General features: G+C 42.9%; 1 protein-coding gene across 1 annotated transcript; it reads right to left on the bottom strand.

The window, feature by feature from the left end:
* Positions 1 to 5,623: 5,623 nt before the first annotated feature.
* TSNAX (translin-associated factor X) lies at positions 5,624 to 24,202 on the bottom strand. Its single transcript, XM_010146574.1, has 5 exons — positions 24,100 to 24,202; positions 22,502 to 22,616; positions 20,802 to 20,932; positions 7,817 to 7,944; positions 5,624 to 6,144 (listed from the first exon to the last, which is right to left on the bottom strand). The coding sequence occupies exons 1-5, from the start codon at positions 24,113 to 24,115 to the stop codon at positions 5,770 to 5,772; spliced, it is 765 nt and encodes a 254-aa protein (XP_010144876.1). The 5' UTR covers positions 24,116 to 24,202; the 3' UTR covers positions 5,624 to 5,769.
* Positions 24,203 to 24,515: the final 313 nt, after the last annotated feature.

Genomic DNA, 24,515 nt, shown 5'->3' with positions numbered 1-24,515 from the left:
TCAGCCTTTTATGTTCTTTACAAGCAGCGTTACGATTTCATAGTGAACGGGGGTCGCTCGTCCCGGATGTCTGTGGCTCCCCTTTCCCCATACAACAGGTTTTTCCAGGTGGGACCCAGGCAAACTCTACCCTGCCACCCAATAGGCGATAAAAGTGTTCAGAGAGAGAGGTAAGAGTCTCACATGAGTCCAAGTGGTTTAGGAACGTGGGTCCAGCTGCAGATCGGCAGGAGTCCGCACAGGCACCTCACATGCAAAAAGCCCAAACCATTTGGTGCTGTAAATCAGCGTATTGCTGACAGCCTATTGACTAGGGGTCACCGTGCATGAGGGCTGGGCTAAGAAGGGTCCTGAAGGGCTCGGAGGGGCTTTGTGCCTTGGCCTGCTCCAGGGAACAGGAGCCAGGGTTGGCAGTGGCAGGAGCTGGGCAGGAAGGCACATGGGCTGCATCTAACTCCAGGCTCCTGCCTGACAGGCTGTGGGAACCCCCACTCATGCGCCTTACCCCTCCTCCCCCACGGACCCTGTGGGGTGCCTCCCACCCATCACTGTCCCTTTTTGGTGTGCGGTACGCATGGCAAAGCATACCTACCGACCATCCCTGCTGCCTGAGAGACACCCTTTCCCCCCAGAATGAGACTGCCAGTGCTTAGCAACCACAGAATCTCAGAAGGGTTTGGGTTGGAAGGGACCTTAAAGACCATTTAGTTCCAACCCCCCTGCCATGGGCAGGGACACCTTCCACTAGACCAGGTTGCTCAAAGCCACATCCAGCCTGGCCTTGAACACTTCCTACGGCATTGAAACACCCCGGAGTGTCTATTCAAGTGTATCCTTCGCCCATCTGGTTCCTGTCCCCAAGCACGCAAAAGCTCATTTTAACAAAACCTGGTCTGTTTCCAGAACAATCCTGTCAACTCTTCTTGCTGGAGACATGGGAGGAGAGGACTTTGAGGAAGTACTGAATAGAAGTGGTTGGACCCTTCTGGGTTAAAAGGGACTTGCAAGCCTGGCAAGAAAGCACAAGGCTGTGGGATAGGTGCTCAAAGGCAGATGCGGTCCCACAGAACCCACACCACACCAGTAGCCCAGAAACAGCTTATGATGAGCTCAAGAATCATCTGACCTGTCATGGCAGCGGAGGGGCAGAGGCTACACAACAACTTCTTTCTTTGGGAGGAGCAGACATCTGCATGGCACGAAAATAATACCACTAGGGAAAAAAAAAAAAAGGAGGATGAACCCGCTTGTCACTGGTCACAAAATCCAATAGCAGAGGCCCAAGGGTTCAGCCCCAGGGTGGCCTGAGGGACACCAGAGCCATGGGAGGAGCTGAGGACCGTGGGAGGAGCTGAAAAAGGAGCTGTCACATCACTTTTGGTCAGTGTTCAGGGAGGCACCGACTGGCTCCAGAAGTCATAGGGAAGTCTCTGCTGTGTCCTGCAAATAGGCCTTGCAAAGGGATAATGGGTCAGGTAGAAGGAGGTAGAGTTGGTGGGAAACAATACTCCTCAAAGACAACCTTCCTCAGAACTGGAGAAGAAACTTCCTTTGCGTTTGTAGGCAATTCACCTTGACTCGTGATGATTGCAAACCTCAGAGTAACTCAGGTTTGCTCACCTGCGAAAGCAACACGAGCTCTGCCCGCCCATCCATCCCAACACACGCCACCATGGCTGCCACCGGACCCACCGGAATGCCAGACCTCTCCCCTCACAGCCAGAGCACAGCTTCCTCATTTGGAGGTGTGAGTAGACAAACCTACCTAAGAAACCAACCGATTCCTCTTCCTGCATGGAGACGTTTTACCCCGGGATGCCAGATAAACATGGAGAGGACCGAACAACGGGATGGACGTGGGCAATGGCTCAAAAGAACAGTACAGCCTAAGGAAGGGTAAGAAAAGGGAAGACACAGAAGGGGGGTTGGAGCAGCAATGACAGCGAAACGGACACACAAGGGGAAAAGAGTGGTCAGCGTAAGCATTCCTTTATGTTACAAACTGTATCTAACCATGTCTCTAACAGCTGCAAGCGATGGTAGTTCACACACACAAGGGACCGTGGCTACCGATGCGGGAGCGAAGGGCGCGTGCATGGGAGGTCGGGTGGTGCGGGGACTAAGAGCTTGTTGATTTGTGACGGCACGGCTGGAAGCCTGCAAGCCCTGCTCAGTCCAGCACGCGCAGGTTCTCAGCCGCTCTGAACATCAACTTCCCCTCGTTTACGACCCAAGGACAGACAGACGCTTCGGGGACCTTGTGGTTCGGTTCCTACGGTCCCCTCCAAGTCTCTCCTACAGCTGAGTCACCTGGTTTCGAAGTGCTGTTTCCAGCTTCTCGTGGGGCTGTCTTCCTGTCCCACATCCTCCCCAGTCCCACCCTCCTCGCACGTGCACGCGCTGTCCCACAGCTCAGCCTGCTCTTCCTCCATGCTGTCCCACTCCTTGCCACTCTTCCCCTCTTTGTCTCTACCTCACTTCCTTCCATTTTGCCTCCCCGCTGCCTTAGCCCTTCCCAACTAACCCTTTACTGTCACACCCCGCACCTTCTGAAGTTCTGACGGGTTTCTTTTCCAAAATGGGAAGCGGCAAAGCAACCTACAACCAGAGAGCCTTCTGGTAAAAACCCTGCCACTTCATCTCCCCCGCCCCCCTTTCCTACCACCTTCCTTTTGTTTGTCTTGGCTACCCTTTTGCCTGCTCTTAAACTGCAAACTCTTTGAGGGCAGTGCCAGAATCCGGTCCATAGAATTCCATAAGGCACCTAATATGCTAAATATTATAAAAGGTCCTGTTTTATCTTTTTTTGGCTTTTGATTTTCAATAAACTCACTGAAATTCCAAGCAAGCGGGACTCTCAGTAGACAGACAAACGTGTCCCGTCAACAGGAAGTTTCTCTTGCATAACTCCTCTGGCAGTTCTGGAAACCTAAATGCGGTTGGGTTTATTTTCCTCACCGCAAATTAATAGTTGGGACAAAAGTGAGCCCATGCAAAAACACTCATTTCTGAGAAAGGAGATTCTCGAAAGGCAGATGATTTTTAGCACGCAGAGCTGCCCTCGTGAAACATCTGCCATGACGTAGTCCTGTTCTGGCCGCAGCCCAAGCGTATCGGTATCTCCGCGCAGAGTAATGGGATAAGCAATGGGAAAACTGCCACTGCTTGTTTAGCAGCTTGTTTTGCTGATAAATGTCTGTCACTTTTCAAACAGCTACAGCGTAATTGTTTTTTTGGGGGAGAATGTTTCCTTGAGCAGGAGGTTTGCAGGCCATTAGCTATTTCCCATCTGTGCTGGTGTTTTGATGCACCGCAAACACGCTCTGCTCCCTGTCAGAAGTCACACTCACAGCTTTTGATTACAGGCAGGCAGCCTTAAGTTCAGCACTCACGTCTGTCCTGAAAAAGTCTTCTCTGGCCTTATAGGAAATTTAAATTTGGAAATCATTAGAACCAATATGTATTTTTTGGAAAAAAAAAGAAAAAAACCCCAAACTGCAAAGACCGCTATAAAAAAGCAGACATCACCTCAGATGTCTGTAGTTTTAAAATAATGACTGACTGTGCAAAAGCAGGAGCTGTTTGACCACCGTGTGCCCATTCCACAGCGAGAGGCAGAACGTCACTCAGCCCAGCACCGCCACCAGCTGCAGCTCATCTCATCCCTCTGCAAACCGCGCCACCAACATTTTTTAACTCCACCTGATAGCCGCTAGGACAGACAAGAGACAGACCTCTGTTTAGTATCACCCGATACCTCTCGTGACTATCTGCTTTCGCTTCACACACACTCAACGTGCAATTACTTGCAGTAAATTTAGCAGTGCCAAATGACACGGAACTATACTCTCACCTGCATCAACTGAAATACTAGATGCATACGTTTCTGGGGAAAAGAACAGCCGAAAAAACTCCAAATCATTCCTTGTTAATAAATAACCTTCTCCTCTTTCCTCCTCTGCTTCTTCACATCAGGACAAAAAGCAGAGAGAAAACAAGGAGAGATGTAAAAATGTGGGTACTGTTGCAATTTATTCCAGCGACGACCTTCTTGTTGTCACCTGAATCCTTTATAGTTTTTTAATTCAAGAGGATCCCATGAAGTTTCTATCCTAACTAGTTTTTTCAGGCTTTACAGAATAAAGCTAGGGAGAAAAAGAAGAGAGATTGAGGATCAGAAAGTGCCCCTCAAATTATGAATATAGGAATGGAGCGAAATTTCCAAGTCAGGTCCTGCACAGTGGGAAACTCACACGTGAGTGCTGGGACTGACAGGCAGAAGGACCAACGTACAGGCAGCGACCGCTTTACACAATTTATTGTAAAAAACCAGTATTAAACAACAGGAAAAAAAGCCACTCCTTTTTCAACCCACCACATATTGCTTTATGTGGGAACAATGGAAAAAACGTGACAGAAATGTATTTACCCGTTCCTATCCACATATCAGATAATCCCAGCTACTCGGGACATGCTCATGGGAAAAATATTGGCAGTATCACAGCATATGGAAGTGGAAATAAAAAACATGCAGTATTTTCAATTGCAGTTGGGAGGCCTATTTCCTGGAGTCTAAAGATCATGTTGTTTTATCTGCTTTCCTTTAGCATAATGTACATTATCAGACTTTCATAACTTCAGACACCGGCAGAAAGCCCTGATTTTTTGCCAATAGTGACATACCCACCTCAAAGATAAATGTGGAAGTCAGAATGTCTGCCGTACTTCTGTTTGCAATTTCCTTTCCATAGGAACACGCACATGATATAGTTCCTTCTAACAGCTATTTACAGCTTGGCTAGCCCCATGGCACTTGTACCAGTTCAACCCCACTGGAGGTCCTCAGGGCAGCACAAACAACGGAGAACAGACTTCCAACGCCCCCGCAACCACACTCGTTTCAGACCAAAACTGCACGCCCTCACACCAAATTATTCGTGTTAAACATACTCGGTAGGTCTTCTGCTTTCAGCCACAAACCGAAAGGTGTCAGGGTCTGCATGAAACTGTTACAGAAAATGTAAACCAATACATCCCACAGCTGGGGGATTTCTTTGTGGATTCCCTAGCTCATGTCAAAACTGTGAAATACCAGTGTCAGCTAAAACAGAGCTGGGTTTAAATGGAGCCCCAAAATAAGGAGTGCGCAGTAGTGTTTACCCGGTGTAATTAGCTTCACTGTCAATTGGTGGAAAGTTGACTTAGCTTCAGTTTCATGCTCAAAAGCATTAATCAGAGAAAACTGAAGTTGCGTGGCACCTCTGAGACCACCTCCGCTGCAGGTCAAGGGATGAACGTAAACATACATAGGTGCATCAGTTTAGGTATGACATGAGCACAGAACCCAAATACTCAGAAAACAGGAGTCACCAGAAACGGATGGATAATGCTAAGTAACAGCACCTAATCTTTTTTTTTCCACTACTGTGCTTTCTGAAAACGGCTAACAGCAGCCACAACAGTTGGAGGTGACTCACGCAACTGACAGTCACTGGTGTAGAGCCCAGTGGATAGTCTGGTCATTCTGAAAGGAGAGACAATGGAGCAATACAGGAAATTCCACAGCAAGAGGATAAAGTCAAACATTTGTCCTCTTGTACATCATAAGAAATATTTTTGGTTACAAACGACCACCGCAAACAATCTTCTTGTAGATAAAACTAAAAACGTCTCTACCTAAAAATCTTTGAGGAGGGTCAGAACCCCACAAACCATAACTAAAAAGCTTTCTCTACATCCTCTGCCCCGAGTTGTGGCCGTCTCCTTATTTTAAGCAAGACCTTCCTCTTGGTCAATCAATTCTGTTTTGGTGGAGAACACATCAGCCAGCATGTGCTTTGGGATTTCAGATCCCCGTACTTTTAACGTGTAGCAGGCATTCTCTACTTTGGCCAGACTCTGTTTCAAGGTATACAGCTTCTTAGATACTTCATAAGGTCCGGTGTTGCCAATGAAAGTGAAACCATCATAAATTTGACGCAAGAACTGGCTCAGTTCAAACGGCGTGTCTATGTCACCGTTGCCAACGCTGCCGATGCACAGCCGCATCAGCTCCCCGGTTAGATCGGCCACTCCCAGCAGGTAATCGACGGGCGTTACCTTCAGGCTCCAAGTGTGTGGTGGTTTATCATGGGAATTGGAGGTCTGAGGACAGAACAGAACAAAGTCCAGTAGAGAGAAGTAAGAAAAAAGCAGTCGGTAATGGTTCACATGCGCGCTAACTTACCTAACCTAACTGGTAATTCAAAGCATTCTGGAAAATTAAATTGCATGGCACTTCCACACATCATTTCAGAAGCACTTCTCTCCTTCCAGCACACCAGAAGATGTGAAAGCATCATTTCCACTCAAGAGGCGATTTCCATTCTAGCACACAAGATAAACATACCCCGCTTCTACCATCTCTACCTGCAAACAGAATTATCACGTCTCTCTACCAACTTTTATTTGTAGTTGCTTTTTCTTTTCTTTTGTCTGACAGATCTCAGCCTAATAGGTTAAAATTTTCCCTAAATGGTCCGTCCAAAGCTACCACAGCAATCAAGAACTAAAGAGAGTCTGCATTATGAAAACAAGCCATATAATTATGTAATAGAATCTTGAATTTCAAAATACATTTCCTACAAGAAGCTGATAGGTATAGTTCTGAGATCCATTTTACATCAACTGGACTCATTAAAATAGCTTTAAAAACACCTCATGAAGAAAGCTCATCACAAAGTCACAGGTCTGCTCCTATATCCAAGTTTCCAATACTTTTTACTGCCAAAATATTGGTAACCTGGGAGACAATGCAGGTTTCTTTCTGTTCCCTCGTTCCCATAACGTGCTGCTCACCCCAAATTCACAATTCTGGTCAGAGGCGTGTGTGCAGGGGTCAACAAGTTCGCAGTTTGTTAAAACAAGCGTGTCACGATGGGTTTGCCTCTGGTAAGGACAAATGAACTTAAGCTAAAAACTTGCTTTCTTTGCAAATACCTTACCACGAAAACAAAGAAAGAATAAGAAGTGCAGAATCTCTTGGGCAGAAGCAGACTCGGGAATCGCCCTAAAGCAGCAGCGCTGGGCACTGTTGCGCGCCGCGCCTGCGTTTCTGGACGCTACTACGCTGTCGCCTTTGGGGCCCTGTCAACAACCAAACCAAACCCAGCTTACTGCGGTCCGTAGCTGCAGTTCGTCCCTATGCAACAAGTTCTATTTATTGCAGGGTGGAAGCAGGGGTAAGTCAAGAAAGAGCGGATACAGTAGTAGGACTAAGGTATGATGGGATACAAGCTTGTCCTCTGAGGGGGAGCACGAAGACCAACTCCAGGGAAGTTACAAACGGCCAAGCTGAGACATGTGCACAGTGTATTTTAACAGAAGCTGAATACAGTGCTTCCTGTGACTAGTTCAGTAAGATCTCGTTCATGGAGTTCATCCTGCCTTGGATTCTTCTGTCTTCCCCAACTTCTGCTACATCGCCAGACTCCGGTAGGACTTAGGGGCAGTCCTGGCCATTAAAGATCCCATCTTTACATTTTCTTGCTAGTATTTCACTATCCTGGATCTTCCCCCTATCAGAAGGAGTTCAGCTTGCTTTGAATAAAAAGGATGTGAAATTTATAATTTATAAACTTGTATCCCACAGATTTAGTTTACTACTTGCCAGAATTAAAAGCATGTTTTGAACAAGTGAGTCAAAGCCCATATGTATATCCAATGCCATTCCACTAACGGGCCTCATTTAATCAGATGCCAAAAATGTGACTAAGCCTCCTGGTTGCATTTCCATCCCAGAAAGACGTTTGTCACACAAGAAAAGAAAAACTTTTACCGTGTTTGTTGTTTCTTCTCTGTCTTCCGCTGTAAATATTAGTTGCTTGTTGATCTCTTCAACACTAATCAAAGATCGTGTTTTGATAAAGTACTGAAATGAGACTGCCTCAACATATTCTTGAAGTCCTGCAAAAACAGCAGAGGAATTAAACCAATGATTCAAACTTTCCAGCAATGATCAGTGTTCACAATTATTTAATTTTTTTTTTTGAAATCTAAGTGAGACAATTTTAAGGTTACTGCAAAAAGTCAAAAGTAAGATAATCCAGAAACAGCATCAAAACATGATTTAGCACAGCATGCTGCTGACGTACAAAAACACAGCAGATAAACAGTTTCAAGTTTTTACTCCAACTGCATTCTTCATTCAGAACCTTCTGTAATACCAGCATAAAGCATCGTGTTACTTTCGGAAACATACTGAACAGCAGCTCCCCATAATGTCCCTCAGAGGGCCGTACTGGGGCCAGTACTGTTTAATATCTTCATCAGTGACACAGACCATGGGATCGAGTGCACCCTCAGCACGTTTGCTGACAACACCAAGCTGAGTGGTGGAATTCACAAGCGTGAGGGATGGGATGCCATCCAGAGGGACCTGGACAAGCTCAGGAAGTGGGCCCGTGTGAACCTCATGAGGTTCGACAAGGCCAAGTGCAAGGTCCTGCACCTGGGTTGGAGCAACCCCAGGTATCAATAGAGGCTGGAGATGAAGGGATCAAGAGCAGCCCTGAGGAGAAGGACTTGGGGTACTGGTGGATGAAAAGCTGGACACAAGCCAGCAACAACAGTTCTGTCCAAAAGAACTTATACTCTAAAAACAAGGCATGCAAGGGCACAAAAGGAGTTGGTGTGACGTCAAGGAAATAAAAGATGGGATAACAGAGGTAGCTTTTACCAGATTTGTATGCCATATGCAGTGACCTGCCACAATTACCTCTTGCCATGTACTTAGCAGACGGTGATTTTCTGTAAGCATTACAGCAAAGGTGAGATCTAAAACAGCTTGAATGTTCAGACAGTGATTTCACAGGTTCTGTCAGCTTTTCCTTATGTGCAGAGAGCAGATTTAGGGAAAGCATGTGGGAAAAGTTCATAAGCAGAAAGCTGAAGTTGGCAGTGTTGGTAGAAAAAAAAGCAAAAACAAACCTGGAACAACCAGCAACAGCAGGACTAAGCTAAGAATAGTTTTGAGGACACAATCAACGCACGTGTATATCTGACCTATGCACAGAGAAAGCACCAAAGGAGGATGTTAAAGGAACAGGCTGTAACGTGACAGATGGCTCTAGGAGAGCTATTCTGAAGGGATGGTTTCACTTCAAGAGAAGCAAAGAGGTGACACTGCCGTACCACGCTGCAAGAAGGCCAGGATTAAGCAATAGTTTTGCCAGTGAGAAAAGTGAGAAAATGTGGGAGTACCCAAGGGTACCAGAAGCAGAATCCTGGTTCCATCAGAATAATCTTAAAATCCTCAGCTGACCTCTGCAGGGCCAGAACCTCAGCCTACAGAGATATGCAGGAAGCAGCAAATTTAGACTTCATCTGGATCAAAGAAAAAGTCTAAATCAAAAAGAAGAGAACACAGAAGAATAACATACGAGGGTGGAAATACCCCCGGAAAACTACAGGTAACCTCAAGAAAAGATTCAATTGTAGAGGGCTTTCCACATTACACTCACAAAAGTGTGACGAGTGACCTGCATTTTTCCTCTCAAATAGGTACTTGCAAGGCAAGGGGAGGCAATTCAGCCTGCACCCTTCATGCTTCTGTCCAGCAGCAGTGGGAGAATGAGAACAAACCTCCGGCAACCAAAGCTGCACCCAGCACTGCTGTCCACAATTCCCAACCCACACAGGGAGCTTCAAGGACAATTAAATACAATAATTTAATCAGCTGGATTCGGGTAAAGCATTCTGGGCACAAGCAACAGCAGAACACTAGATAAAAGCTACCCAGGATCTTGTAAGATAAATAACTTCAGAAGCTGCAGAGAAGTAGATTTCATCACCCCTTCCCTTCCTGAGTTACCCTCTGATGTAACACAGCCAGTAATGCATTACGAAATCTGGGCTTTTTCTGTGGATAAGCTGTAAGCTGCCAGATGCAGCAGCACTCAAGGTGACAGCATCTGTGAGAACCTCTCTCTGCTATCTGTGGGGAAGGCTGTCACATCTGAAGAATCAACCTGGTGTTTTCCCACGTTCTCAGAGAGATCAAACCGGCTCTCAAACCTTTCTCCATCAATCCTGACTTCCAGTTTCAGCTCACTCCACTTTACAGCTTCTCCACACATCTTTTGTCCTTTTCCAGGACAAGTGTTTGGCTCCTCCATTCATTCATTTGTATGTATTTTTTATATAGGCATACTTAAAGGTATGTGTGCGCACACATTTAACCTCCTCCCACCGTCCCACCCCAGCTGACTTGTTCCACTCTTCTCCTCACTCCTGTTAATGCCACACGGTGTGGTTTGTCATTTACTGTTCCCTTTCGCAATTAGGGACTCCTATCTCCCACTGTTTACAAGCAAGCTGTACAGAACCCCATTTAAAGTCGATACCATCGCAAACAGACTGGTAACAAAGACTGGTTACAGCTACTTTGCAAAAAAACATTTGTATTTGACCTTTTTTTTTTTTCTTTAAAAATTCCTTCTTCCCCAAGTAGCTACAACATGACACTTCAATGACCTGAGACCTTGAAATAAGGTGTTTCCATGTGCAGGTAGAAGGATGTTTAAACATGTTGTTTTAGCTTAATGGTAGGACATCCGTTATTTGCAGCAAACAATCCCCAAGGTGAAAAACCCCATCCCATTTCACTACACCATCCAACAATACCTTTCCCCTTATGCTCTCATTTTGGATTTATTCCAAAAGTGGCTTATTTACAGACTGAGCTGCCAGTAATGGAATAGTTTGTAAGACTGCCTTTCTATGTAACGGACAGAAAATTCCAAATAAAAGCACTGTAGTATTTCCACCAGCACTTCTCCGAAGATGTGACCTTACAGATGTAAGTTAACAAAATGCTTAAGTACTTTGATATTTTATTACATGTACTCTATATAAATACCTTGTACTAGTGACAAGGCATAGTGACCCAGTATAACAGCTTCCTTCAGGATTTTGAAAAATAATTTTCTATGTAAGAACCAGAAAGTTACATTGAGGTATCTTCTGAGCACATATTATCTATAAAGGAGAGATTTTGTTCATCAAAGTTTGTGCATTTTTTTTTTGCCAGCTCTATCAGCTGGTATTCCAGACACCTATCCTTAGCTACACAGGCAAGCCCTGAGACAGAACTGTTAATCAGTTTCTCTAAGAAACTTAGCAAGAAATCAGGTTTCTTAAAAAAAACCAACCAAAAAACAAACAAAAAAAAACCCCCCACCAGCAACCCACGTCATTCAAGCACTCAATCCAAGAATCAAATTAATGTGTAAGGGGTAGGAAAAGATAGTTCAGCTTAAAAAATGAGTAAAAAATAGAACTTCCTTAATTGCAGGAGTCAAGTTAGGGGAAACAAAATCTAATTCCACCTGAGACGAACCTGCATGCACGCGCGGAAGTTTTAACCCAGAATGACAGATCAAACCCAGAATGACAGATCAAACAAGAGGTGAAAGTATCTCCCTAAAATTTTGTTTGCTTCATGTCCTCCTTTAAGTATCTGTTCAAGAGTTTAAAAATGGGTTAAAATCATGCCACTCAGGCCTTACGGCTAGCAAAGCCAATGCTACCTGCCACCTTCCCGAATAAGCTTCTTCTCAAACTCATTTTCCTTCCATCCCTTCATCCTCTTTCTTTCCGCCTTCTCCGTATCTTTTTGGTCACAGAGCAGCCTGTCCTGATGGTTAGGGCACAAGCAGATGACAGTCTGTGTCCCCTTACCCAGCTCCAGCGGGATTCCTTCCTATGCAGCATGAATCACAGGCCAAGAGCAGCCACTAGAAAGATGGCAGGAAGACACATGGAGGAAGTTTCTTGCAGGATCACTCTGTGAAGGGTGGGGCACATAATTTGCAGGGCTAGTCATGTGAAACCAACCACTTGCCACTTCATTACAAGATCAAATCAGCACAGGCACACTCATCATCATGGTTAGGCTGGCAAGTTACGCTCACTAAAAACAAACACACAAACCCAAAAAAAGCCACCCAACCCAGGAAAAACAAACGAACAAACTTATATTCTTGTGGAAATCCCAAACAGAGTAAAACTGAAGCTAAACTGGAGAATCCTTGTTACTAAACTCTGCAGAACATGGGTAGGATGGTAGACGTAAAGAACAGACTTCCACAAGGGTGTTGATCAGGGGAGAACTGGTGGAATAAGCAAATAATTAACCAGGTACATCAACTGAAACAAGTACAAGCAATAAATTTAAAAGTATTAATACACAAATTAAGTAATTTTGATTCAGAATTAAGATGAAACCAACAATTTACACCTCAGTCTCTTCCATCTAAGTTCTCTGCAGGTTTAGCAATGATTCCTCAGATTCACAGGTCTCTTTCCATGCACAAGGGATAGAAACTTAAGTAATTAAACTAAAACTGAGGCTGTGAAACAAGCCGACTGCTTTGTTGACTGTGAGCGTGAAGTCAAAGGTTAATTTTATAACAGAGCAAAACAGCAAGAAGCCAGCTATCCTCAGAGACAGGCATACTCTGGACATCCTGTTGTAAAATGTCTTAAAAGAATAATTCCACTCAGGGTTGGATTTTATAAAATGGGACTAATTAACAAATACAAATAAAAGCACTAGAACAAACGTACATAAAAGTATACAATTTTTTGGGGGAAAAAATCTGTTTCTATTCACTGAGTAATATTTCAAAAGCTGAGTCATTATGGCAGGTCGGGCTACAAGTAGTCTTTCCATTTTTAAGGGAAATGGGGAGAGAAAAATCACAGCCAAGTCCACATCCACATCAACAAACTGCTCCATTGCATCAATCCGGTTTTGAAATCACTTTAGTAATCAGTACAAACCTGGATGTGAATATTTGTCAGAAAAACTTATTTTAAATAACCTTGAACTGATTATTAATGGAATATAAAGAATGTATATTACAGGTAGCAGTGATTTGACTGACGTGGTTTACTATTATCCCAGTAATTCAATAGATACACATTTCGCATATTAAGCCCCGAATACTTTGTTGATGAGTCAACTGCTACGTCACACATCTATGACCACCCAGAAGTTCTGCTCCCCTCTAGCTGCATGTGTTGAAGTGATGTATTTCAGATACTGAGGTGTTAATACTGTTTGCACTTTGTTTAAAGTGGAATGCACACCAACTTTAGGGGAAAGGCAATCCCAAGACTAGTCTGTTTTCCCAATAACTACAGAAACAAACACAGGTTCCCTATTTAATAGGCACAGGGGCCTGAAAGAGTTAAGTTATTTCCCCAAACAGGCACAAAAACCCTGCAGAGAACTGAAAAGAGTTTTTAAATCTCTCATTGCAGAGAAGAGTTTAATCGAGCCTTTCTGTTATGATCAGAAACACGTGTGCACGTGACAAACACTCGGGGTTTGGCAGATGATTGACAGTGGATGAGAAATTCACAGTTCATTTTGCTCCTAACCTGAAGAACTGAGGGATGTACAGTGGTTACTTCTGTAACCAAGGTTTTTTTTCCAAAGGGTGGGTATTTTTGTAGCAGCCAACGTCCTACATGAGTTAGTAAAAACCAAACAAAAAACCCACCCCAACTATTCCCGTGGCAAGCAGCCTTCCCAACCTCTTTGACCGCCTTGATAATAGATGCAGCGTTTTAAAAGCCATTCAGCTAGATGGCAAATTTTACACTACTAACAGCCTTAGTAGAGCAAGCGTTCAAGGCACCAAAGAAAGGAAGCTCTAACTCAGCCAGGAAGTTCTATGATCAAAGGAGGAAGAGCACCTAACACCAACACAGCTTCTTGAGTTCAAACCCCAGTGAAAGTTCTCAAGCTGATGTTTCCATGCAGCAACCCCAACTCAGCAGCATGTCAGAAGTACCAATAGTAGCCATTTATCCTCATAAATATAGATCCGGTGAGATGGTAGAAAAGGTACGTCACCACTCACCAAGCCCTGTTTCTCACCACATGACCGCAAAACAAAAACCTAATCACCATACTAGTTACTTCCTGGAATGGAGTTCCTCTATGACACATTCTCCTGTGTGATTTTAAACAAACAAACGAAATGCTCATAAATCTGCCTTGGTCTTCTCTCATGGTCCACCTGCACTCGGTTCCTGTAAAGGCTGGAAAAGGCCGGAGAGCTCTTGTCTATGATGTTAACAGCTGCAGGGTTGAAAAAAATTCCTGAGCCAGAGCACAAGGTCTCCTCCATTTGCTGGCCACGAAACTGAACGTCTCTAGTTTCAGATTTTCATGTAAACAACCACAGTATTTGCCAAAACAGTACTGCAACACTTGAGGACAGCTAGGTCTTACGTTAGAACCAAGAAAGGGCAATCTCAGTGTGGCCGGACCCACAGCACACGTCTTTAAAGGACTGTACACAGCTCCTCTTACGGACTCCCGCTGCCCTCAACGGCTTTTTTCTGAACTCAATGGCTCATTCAGGAACCAGCTGACAATCAATGCTCACATAGTCCATGCCCTGTTTGGTCATGTCTGAATTCATAAAAAGTAAGAGGCTTTGCAGTTGCTGATTTTTCACGTTCCCTGGAAGAACCTAGAAAAAGGCATGAATCAGAAATAATCAAAGGGTAATAAAACATGAAAAGCTGAAGGTATCGAGTCTCAAAAAAGAAAGTTGCAGGGTGAAGAAAATCAGTTTGGCAAAGTTTGTGGGCACACTTGGTGGTGTGAGAACACCAGAGAAACAGAGAAAGTAACAGAAAAGAGAAACAAATAAATTAACAGAATTAGATCTGATAAATATTAGCTTGTTCACTACAAATCCCATTAATTTTCCATTATAATCAGGAAACTTTGTTTCCATTTCTGGCATTTTACCTCTCACCCACAACAGCAAAGAGATTAACTTTAATTCTTCAGTTACATCCTGTTCCTGTGTTATGTTTTCCCACCATCTTGCAGAAACCTGATTGCTTCCTTCATGGATAGCTTTCCTTTCAAGTTTTAGGTGTACTGAAGTTCTTTCCTGGGTGAGACGTTTACAATTCATGATACCTTCCTCATGCAGTAGAAAGCTCTTCCTTTCTATCGTCAACCTATTATTAAGTATGCCACCTATTTTCCTCAGGGTTTTTAAACTTTCTTATGAAGAAAAAAATGTCCTCCCTGTACTGTTCCTGACGTGCAGAATAGTTCTATACCTTGGTATAATTTCAGAAATACATACGTGTTCACAAAAGTAGTTAGCACAGCTCAACTATGAGATGATTTTTCCGTATTCTGAGTGAAAAAGTTAAGAACAAAAAAAACCAGGTAACAGAGATATCATCACCTGGATGGTTCCTTTAGTTTGTGTTCTAATCCAAATCCTTCATACAAAACCAAGAAAACCCCAGTATTACTTAAATAATCAGTAGTATAAATCTGGCCGCTTTAGACAGAGCCCACTCATCTCCATGGCATTTCTTACAGCATCATGCTTGGTGGTCCTGCATACTGCAGCTCAAAAAGCGTATTCTAGCAAAATTAAAGTACTTCCTTTTCATCCAGGCAGACTTAACTGGCTTTGTCCAAACCAGCAATGCAGTGTGTTGCAGTATGAGTACACGCCTAAAGTGACTCTACATGGCGTCAGGCAGGGGACAGAAATAAACTGCGTTGTATCATTCTCTCCGAACACAAATAGCACCTGCACAAGATAAATGATGTGTTAGACTGCGTCAGTGCTGAACTTTTACACAGAATTTACCCCATCAGCGGCAGCAGTCACAGAGCAATAGTTCTGACAAGGTGCTGACATTTTACAGCCTCGTCATCTAATCCTATTGAGAGCAAGTGCAGACATGATAAAGAGCTAATGAGCTGCTCCACGCACACCACGCCAGTCACCACTGCTGCTGGCGCACAGCAAAGAGAAAGGTCAGCCAACAACGCGCTGGTCGCATCTACCATCACCGCTCTACGCCCCCCCGCTGAAGCGCCCCCGGAGAACTATGGATTCCTCATTCCCTGTCCGGTATTGAATAGGGGCTATCAGCTGTGAAGATAACGCCACACCTATACCTGCTCCTAGCAGAATCGAAGCACCTCATTGTGAAAACATCAACACCGGCGTTGAAACTATCACTCCGAGAGGTTTTTCAAACAAGCCGCCCTACAGAAAATAGTTTAACACCTCCAGAGCCTTACAGTTCTCTCACACGCCCTTACTGTTGAGGGACAAAAAACCCAAGTAAGCCTCCAAAGAGCTAGATTTCATTTAACAAAACCCCATTCGATCCTACCCGACGCCAGCCTATTACACAACCCTGGGTCTCCCTCTGCATCAAGCAAGTTTTTACACATTTATGCAGAGCAGGTTTAGAAGATGCTTAGAATAATTCCACAAATCCTAACATGCCCCAGAGCACCCTCTTTCTTGTCTCTCAGGCTCGTACAGGTCTTCCCTGTATACTACTGATATTTTCCTTAGTATCTTAGAGTTTTATATAAATACCCAAACACACAGACACGCAAATACATATGTAAAATATTGAAATATTCCATCCTCCCCTTCACAAAATGGTACAATCTTTTTCAGCCCTTTCCTTGCACCGTGCCTCGCAATTTTAAAGAAACAGCGCACGTTTCCTCACAGGATATAGAAGGTATACACTGCAAAGTGGGGCAAAGGGGCAGGAATTCTATATTGCAAATAGTAAAGCTTTAAAAATACCAACAAAGCGGAACGTTCTAACATAACAAATGAAGAGCTCTACATTTAAAAAAGACCTCATTATTTCAGTATCTCTTTGTTTGCTTGTTTAATCATCCCCTGGGACAATCTGTACTGTTAAGAAACGTGTAGAAAACAGTCATCAGTTTTTGTTGTTGTTCAATTAGTGCTATACTCAGTGTTTGAGCTCATGCAAGTGTCCTTTGGGGAAACGTCCTGCGTGCCATTAGCACTATTCTTAATGAGGGAAAGCATGAAACTCCTTTAGTGCGCTGCCAGAATTGTTTTATCTTCAAGTCAAAAGAACAACTGCTTGGAGTAACCCCAAAAAAAGCATTTAACAATTGCAAGTGGCAAACAATATTCCCAAGCATTATACTCATAGTGCTGTTCTATTTATAGGCTAACAGTTATTATACTGAATAAAATACGTATTAGGCATCTTTATCATGCAGACAGTCATGATTCCCCAGTTAAGGCTACTACGATGGTTTCCATTATAAGCCCAGTTTTGATCCCTTTTACTCCTTCTGAGGGAGGCAGGGTGGGGAACAGGAGGATGTTTCATGTTTGGTTTCAAGACAAAGGAGAATATTTTTAGGAAGTTTGAGGTTAATTAGACATGCTGCTTTTGAGATATGGGACACAGGCGTTTCTTTATTCTTTTCTGAAGAAAAAAAGGCGGTTTAATGGCAATGTTTGTGTTCATAAAAAGCTTTTTAACTCATTCTCCAGAATTTCTTTAAAATACAGAATCATAATTGAAAACTGAGTAAGGAAGGTCAAGACTTAGAGCTCTAGGAAATCCATAAAGACAAAAGATCTAGCACTTTTCCTACCTACAGATATTTTTGAAGAGGCAGGCAAGCTTTTTCCACTGCGAAAAAAGCAAAGCAACAACTAAAGAACACTAAATTTCAAATCAAAACCAAAAGCAACGTTCTTAACTCTTACCACTGTTTTTCCCTCTCAATTACAGTTCTTCATGAACTGTGGGGGCCAGGGGGAATAAAGCATTCCCTGCTCTTTATCTAACTGTCCCCTCATTCTTCATGTCTCTAGGTTTTCTACCTCAGCTTCGTAGTCTGTCTGGCAAGCATCTCCACATCTCCATCACCTCCTTGATCCTAGATTCAGCGCAATCCAGATCAACAAGTGCCTGCACGTTCCGTTTTTGCCATCCCAATGGCTAACTGGAGAGCAGAGGAGTTAATGAACAAGGTAAGAGTAATGCTCAGGCTGAAAGTCTGCATTTCATACTTGTCATACACACAAGCTCATTTAAACAATGCCTAAAAGCATTCCCCATCTTCTCAGTGACACACGCCCTGACAAAACATATACGGTGGACATCAGCTGGAGCAAACTCCCTTCACTGAGCAGCAACGTGCGGATGAACCAGAATTTCAGTAGACACTGTGTATGACCTACAGAAATGGAATTAAGGCAGCTTATTTCAGTTGTATTTTATGAGGAAAGAACTACTTAATTACAGAAACAATGGGGAGATTTCAGGGCCAGGCAGTATTTTACAACTGAGGAGATTCCACAGACTTGCCACTGACTCATGTCACCTGACGAGAGGAAAAAGGTAAAAGTACAGCCTTTGTGAGTGTTAACTCCAAACCAACGCAGAGCAAACTCTGAGGGCTTCAGAGCTGCCACGGGGTGTGTGTGCTGTGTATTTCTATCTTTCGGTTCCATCCAAAAAATGCGGAGTTCAGCCACTTGTTTGAGAGACTGCACACCTGACTGCTAGATAGATGGACAGCAGAGCCGACTTCTCCTGCCCTTTATTATGCAGTGTACTATTACCTCTTTGCCTTCCTTTTTTTACCTAGAGAGGTCAGTAAGATTCATTCTCTGAAGTCACCTTAAGTCAATAATAAGAAAATTCTTGAAATCTATGACAATCTCACTCATTACAAGTCCCATGCAAGTGTATGGGACATGCTGTTGTACGTATAAAAGCTTTGAGCTGCGGAGGCACTGAGTCTTCACGCACACGCAGCAGGCCTCTAACTTCCTCTGCAGAAGTCTGCAGTAATTTGGCCTGCTCTCCCAGTCATTTTAAGAGGCCGAGATTTAAGGCACTGGGGAAAAGAAATGCTGAATTGTTTCCGATAGCATCATTTCAATTGTTTTCTGAAGAGTTTATTCAGGTCCATTTTGATGGTCAGAAATGATTACGCAGGAGAATCAGTATAGCTGACTGTGTATGAGTATCTACCAAACACACAAAGCAAACCTGAACCGAAATTTTTTCATTAATTTCTTTATTTTCTGGTTGCTATGGCTAGCTTTAGTTTATAGAGCTTTCATATAAATATTAAACTTTTCAGGTTGGAAAAGATGTATTTTTTAAAAACCAAAATGAGTATTTTATTTTCAGTTAGAGGAGAGGCAGTGGCAGTAGAAATGTAGTATCAGGTTTGCTCACTTGCTTTGTAAGGCATTGGTACATACGCAAGTTACCACGCAGCGAGTTTCCATCTGCCGGCTACGCAGGCCTTACTGTATTACATCTGCGACGAATGCAAGCTAACCCCAGGCAAGCTGCCCCTCGGTAAAAATAGAGGGAGGTACACCTCTGAATCTACCCACACAAAGCCACGAACTAAGAAAACAGAGACAATTCACAAGAAGGAGCTGATGCAGAGGAACTGGTTGCCCACAATTTTGCACAAAGGGCAAGGCTGACAGCTTGTATCATGAGGTCTCACACAGATTCATGAGGCAGCAGACCTCGGATGCTGCTGTTCTACAGACAGCGTTACATGAGTCACACAGGACAACAAACGGCATGGGTTACTCAGCCAAGGTTTGCAAGTCCCAGTGACACTTTCAAAAAGTGTACTTCGTAACACCGAACGCAAGGATTTTCAGCTTCTATAAGCAGTAGATAAGATGAAAATCCAAATGCATTTTCAGGATGTCAAGATACTAATAATATACTTGGGACTAGTTTTGTTCGCAGTTTGAGGTCACCTGTAGTGCCGGAGTTTCACATTATCTCTTTATTGCCTCATCACAGTACTAAGCCAGAAATAGCAGCAAGATGCACACAGATCGTAAGCAGCTCTTCTAAGAATAACCACTTATATTTAATTTGAACAACCCAATGCACCACAAGTAAGAGGACTGTGGAACTGAAGCTGAGCCGTTGAAGACTAGAATGGCAAGCTCCTTCTGCTTCAGAAATGCCAAACTGTGCTTTCACCCAAGAGCTGTCTAACTCTTAACAAACTTAACTTTGTGTAAGACCTAAGTACAGGTCAACCTGTGCACTGCTTGTCTGTAAATCACATAGATGTATTTCCTGCTAGTTATCAAATCAATCCTGTGGGCATTTTTAAACAATTAAATCATTCGGGGCAAACCTTTAGCTCTCCTCAGCTGAAGAAGTCTTGCCTGAACAAGGAAACATATACAGGATTCCAATATGTTTAAAACAAGATTGATAAACACAAGGCACTTTTATACCATGACCAAGGTGTCAAAGAAGCAGTTACAGATTTTATTCATATGATGCCACACACAAGGCATAAACATTTTAGGTAAGATTCAAATTGTCAGCAAAGAGTCAGCAAAGAAAGATGATTGACACCGAGAGTCATGAAAGCACTAGGACTCGCTCTCTCAAGGACGTTTAGTCAAGACTGCTGTTCGCAGAGAGGAGTGGAAAAAGATGTGCTTGAAACAGATTTAATGCTCTGATTTAACACTGGTAACACAGAGGCAGAAGGACATTCTGAGTCTTAAGAAGAAAGAAAATGCTAATCTAAGGATTTTAATTCATGGGATCATTTTACAAGATAGTCGCTCCCGCTCTCCTCCCAGAAATTACAGCCCTTCAGGTGGGTAAATGAGTGTGTTGCACATCCGTCACAGAGGACCAGCCAGTACATTCATTACAACTACTCCCTGCTTCAGTTTAGCTCAGGGTCAAAATTTTTCCAGTTGTAGTTTACCATTTAAATCTTCCTTTAACTGCAGTGATAGAACTAACCACAAAGATTAACCCAAGTCCCAGTTTAAAGCCATAGAAACGCAACAAATGCAGGGCTGCGGCATGAAGAGGAACCACTGCTACATAAAGACAAACTAAGCTTAGTGCAAAATATCATACTTCTCTACTTCAAAATAATTTACCTGGTGATATAGCTCTGTGGAACTGATACATGTCTTCTCCAATCAGTTCTTGTGCAACCTGCTTAATCTTCCGCCGGACACCGTCTAGCTTGACTTCAGATTCATTTAGTATTTCTTCCCCATTGGGCGCACTGCAATCGTAAAGCAGAAACTGAAAGAGCAGCTTTTGGAACCTGAGCAATCTCTTAAAAAATATTATACATTTTCTTTCACTAACCAATACATTTTCAGTGGCTTCAGGAAAAAGCAGAGCTGATATTTGAATCAGAAACAGTTTGACTTGCACTGATACCTACTGTGGATTCTGAAATTCTGTAGATTCTTACAATGAAAATAATCAACCTGCAAACACAGTTCTGGTAAGAACAATGAGAAACTCATCCAAAGGCTTCAAAAATATTCTGGAAAACCATCAGTATTTGCAGAAGTCCTTCAACCTCTTAAAAAAAAAAAAAAAGAAAAATCTGCAATACATTTCAGTATTGCAAAATACAATATATGATCTACTTCTACATGTGATTTTTTTTTAGAAAGTAATTATTCAGGAACAGCTGAAATCTCCGATTTGCAACCACAATATGTTTGGCATTTAAAGTTTAGTTAATCTGATTTCCTTTAAACTTCCCCCTCCCACACCCCCGAATAATCTATATGCTACATTAGTTTACAGCCTATTTAAGGAAGTACTGATAGATCGGTCTCGAGAAAATGTATAAAAGCAAACAGATTTCCAAAAGTAAAGCCACAATAACAGCAAAAAGCAGAGGAGAAGGAAATAAAAATACGGCATGGAAAGCTTCCACTCTCACAAACACAGGAATATCTTACAAAACAGGAATCTAAAATTTGGAGTAAAGAGGAGGTTTTTTGTTGTTGTTCTTTCCTCTACCAGTTCCCAGCATACCTGGCCCCGGCAGTGGGAGTAGCTATTTACAGTCAAGGCTACAGTGGTTACTAGAATTATCACAATGCCTCCCTGCAGCAGACAAAGTTAAAGAGAGGGCAACTTCATAATCCCTATTTATAACGGTTACTACTGTGGCAACTATAAATCGTTACCACTACAGCAGAAAGGCATTGATAGGTAACAAAAAATAAATTTGGGGAAAGGAACAGGGAGAGCTGTTATAAAGACCAACGTTTGACACATACAATAAACATTTTATACAACAGGCTATGCAAAGCTCCAGATTTTCCTGTTATTATTCTCGTTTGTCTGAGGCTTCCAAAGGTTCCTTGAAGGCTCATGAGAACACAGGTAGAAGCTCAAGACTTCACACAAGAGCCTCGCAGGCTGCAGTACATATTGAAGTAAACAGAAGCCGAGCGGCCTCCTCTTTGCATTGATGACCTAGGGTGGGGCTGCAAAAAGCCAAAAGGGTGAAGTAACTGCAGAAGCAACTAACCTGAAGGAAGGGTGCATGTGGTTCTCTCCCAGCTTCCTGAAAGCTCTCATCTGCTGTTACACTCTACTACTCTGATCCTCTTTAATACGTCAATAAAACCAACTGAGAAACCTGAACCAGCACCTTTTAATTCTCCAACTGGAGTGTGCATTCATCAGCTCACATACACCCAAAAGGATGTTTATGGGAAGTTAATTAAATTCCTTGCAACAGAACACTGCAGCTATTCATCGCAAATACAGACAACACCGCAAGGCAGCTTCTGTGAACGCTTCCACACCCACCATGACTCACCTGATAAATCTGTGGAGCAGAAATATTGTTCTTTTGCTTTCGATCGTTATATCACGACTGAGCTTCACAAGCCGTTCGTATTTGTCATGCCTGGTGTCGAGCTCCAGCTGAAACGCTGCAGGGTCAATCGTTACAGCAACAAGCGTGGTTATCACGTTATTAACAAGCGCAGGGGAAGAGCAGAAAGCCCATGCTACGCTAACTGCTCATGGGCCCAGCCCCACCTGCCTTTTCCCAAGGTGGGCAGCCGCAGCTTCTCCTGCATGGGGCACAGCTGTGGAGGCCACTGCTGCCCGCCACCTGCCGGAGCTGCCCAAGTCACCATTAACACTGCTTCTGTTTCATAGGCCAGGTTGAAATATCCAGCAACCCTGACGATGCTTTACGGCAGCCCCAAAATTTTAAGGTAAAACAGTTGTTTTAACTAGTAAAATCTGTTCTGCAATACTGCTGTTCAGGAAACTGACAAAATTTCACCCAAATTCAGCAAGATAAATAAAAAACCAAACCCCTACAATCATGAGTGAGTAAGACTCACCAGTCTCTAAAGCAAAACAAAGGCACTTGACTAAGACACACACACTCTTAAAAATGTACTATTCAGTAAAAAGAAAGGTTGCGTATCACATCTCAATTATACTTGGCCAAAAGTCTAATATTTTAGAATCCCTAAGAACTAGAAACACAAAAGCAAAGTAAGATCAATTTCTTAAAATAAGATCTCTGACTTACTGATGTAAATAGTCTCTGTCTAACTACAATGAATAGAGAGGAGAGAGGATGTATATCTGGTTATCACAGCCAAATACTATGAATGCTTCGCAGATACCGTTAACATTTTATAGACCATTATTCCACTAAATAAAACATTAATGGATATTTATAAAACATCTAACACATTCCCTGCATGACTGTCTGAGGTGTCCAAGTGTCCGTGTGAGAAGATGCTGAAAATAAGCTAAGAGGCTACATTTTTAAAGGGTCTGCCAAAAAACCCAAACAAATAAACAAGCAAATATCCTTTGGAAAAGCATAGCAGCTTGCTGGCAAGCAAAGAGTAGATGAAGCCACAAAAGTAACTGTATTTCTCATTGCCTTGATAAAAAACTTGGTTCCTCTTATTTTATGCTGTTCTCCTCAATCTTCTTCTGAAACTCTAAGTCACAAATATTGATCTTTTAAATCTTTCACGTCTTCCAAATCATGAGTCAAGTCCACCAATGAAATATCAAGAAGAAATTTTCCTTCAGATCACAGTGACAGGAATTTGAGCGAGGGTGACAGCTACTTTCTTTCACAGGATGCCATACATGACATTTCCAATGACCAAAAATGAAGAGGTGACCAAATGACCAAAATGATTTGCTCAAAAAACGGAGCAAGTCATGAGTGAGGTGGAGCTACGTGAAATCCCACTCTCAAGACTCAGTGCACAACAAGCAGAACACCAAGCTCTAAATGTATGAAGCATGAGTCCAACTACCCTCAAGTGTCTCCCCCAGAGAAAGCTGGTTTATTCCATCACTAAATATTAGTATTTTCCTAAAAATTTCTGTACCACGTGTTTTTATAATCTGGCTTTCCAAATGCTTACTCACATTTAAAAGAGGACATCACAGCTGAAGATGGATTAAGATTTTCTTTTTCCTCTCTTCTTTGACCATGTGGAAAATTGTCATGCTTTCGTTTTCTGAACCCACCCGATCCTATTAATAGAAGATACACACAATAAAATAGATTTTAAAAGAAAGTAATTTTGCCAGAGCATAAGCAGCATCAGAATGCTGTCTTCAGTGCATTCCTGACTGTAGCCATATTTTACAGGATAGAATAAGGTAGGTGGATAAACCTTATTACCAAATGACATCATCTGCACATTAGCATCCTACTTTTTCCACCACATTCCTAGTGAAAATTAGAAAAAATCCAACAATTTCAATGGATGAGTGTGGCAGGATCATAAATACTTTGTTTTGGTTTGTTTGTTTGTAAGGTCTTCACACCCTTTTATATC

The sequence above is a fragment of the Eurypyga helias genome, unplaced genomic scaffold (genome assembly GCF_000690775.1).
Source record: "Eurypyga helias isolate BGI_N326 unplaced genomic scaffold, ASM69077v1 scaffold32762, whole genome shotgun sequence".
NCBI lineage: Eukaryota > Metazoa > Chordata > Aves > Eurypygiformes > Eurypygidae > Eurypyga > Eurypyga helias.
This window is presented reverse-complemented; position numbering and strand designations above follow the sequence as displayed.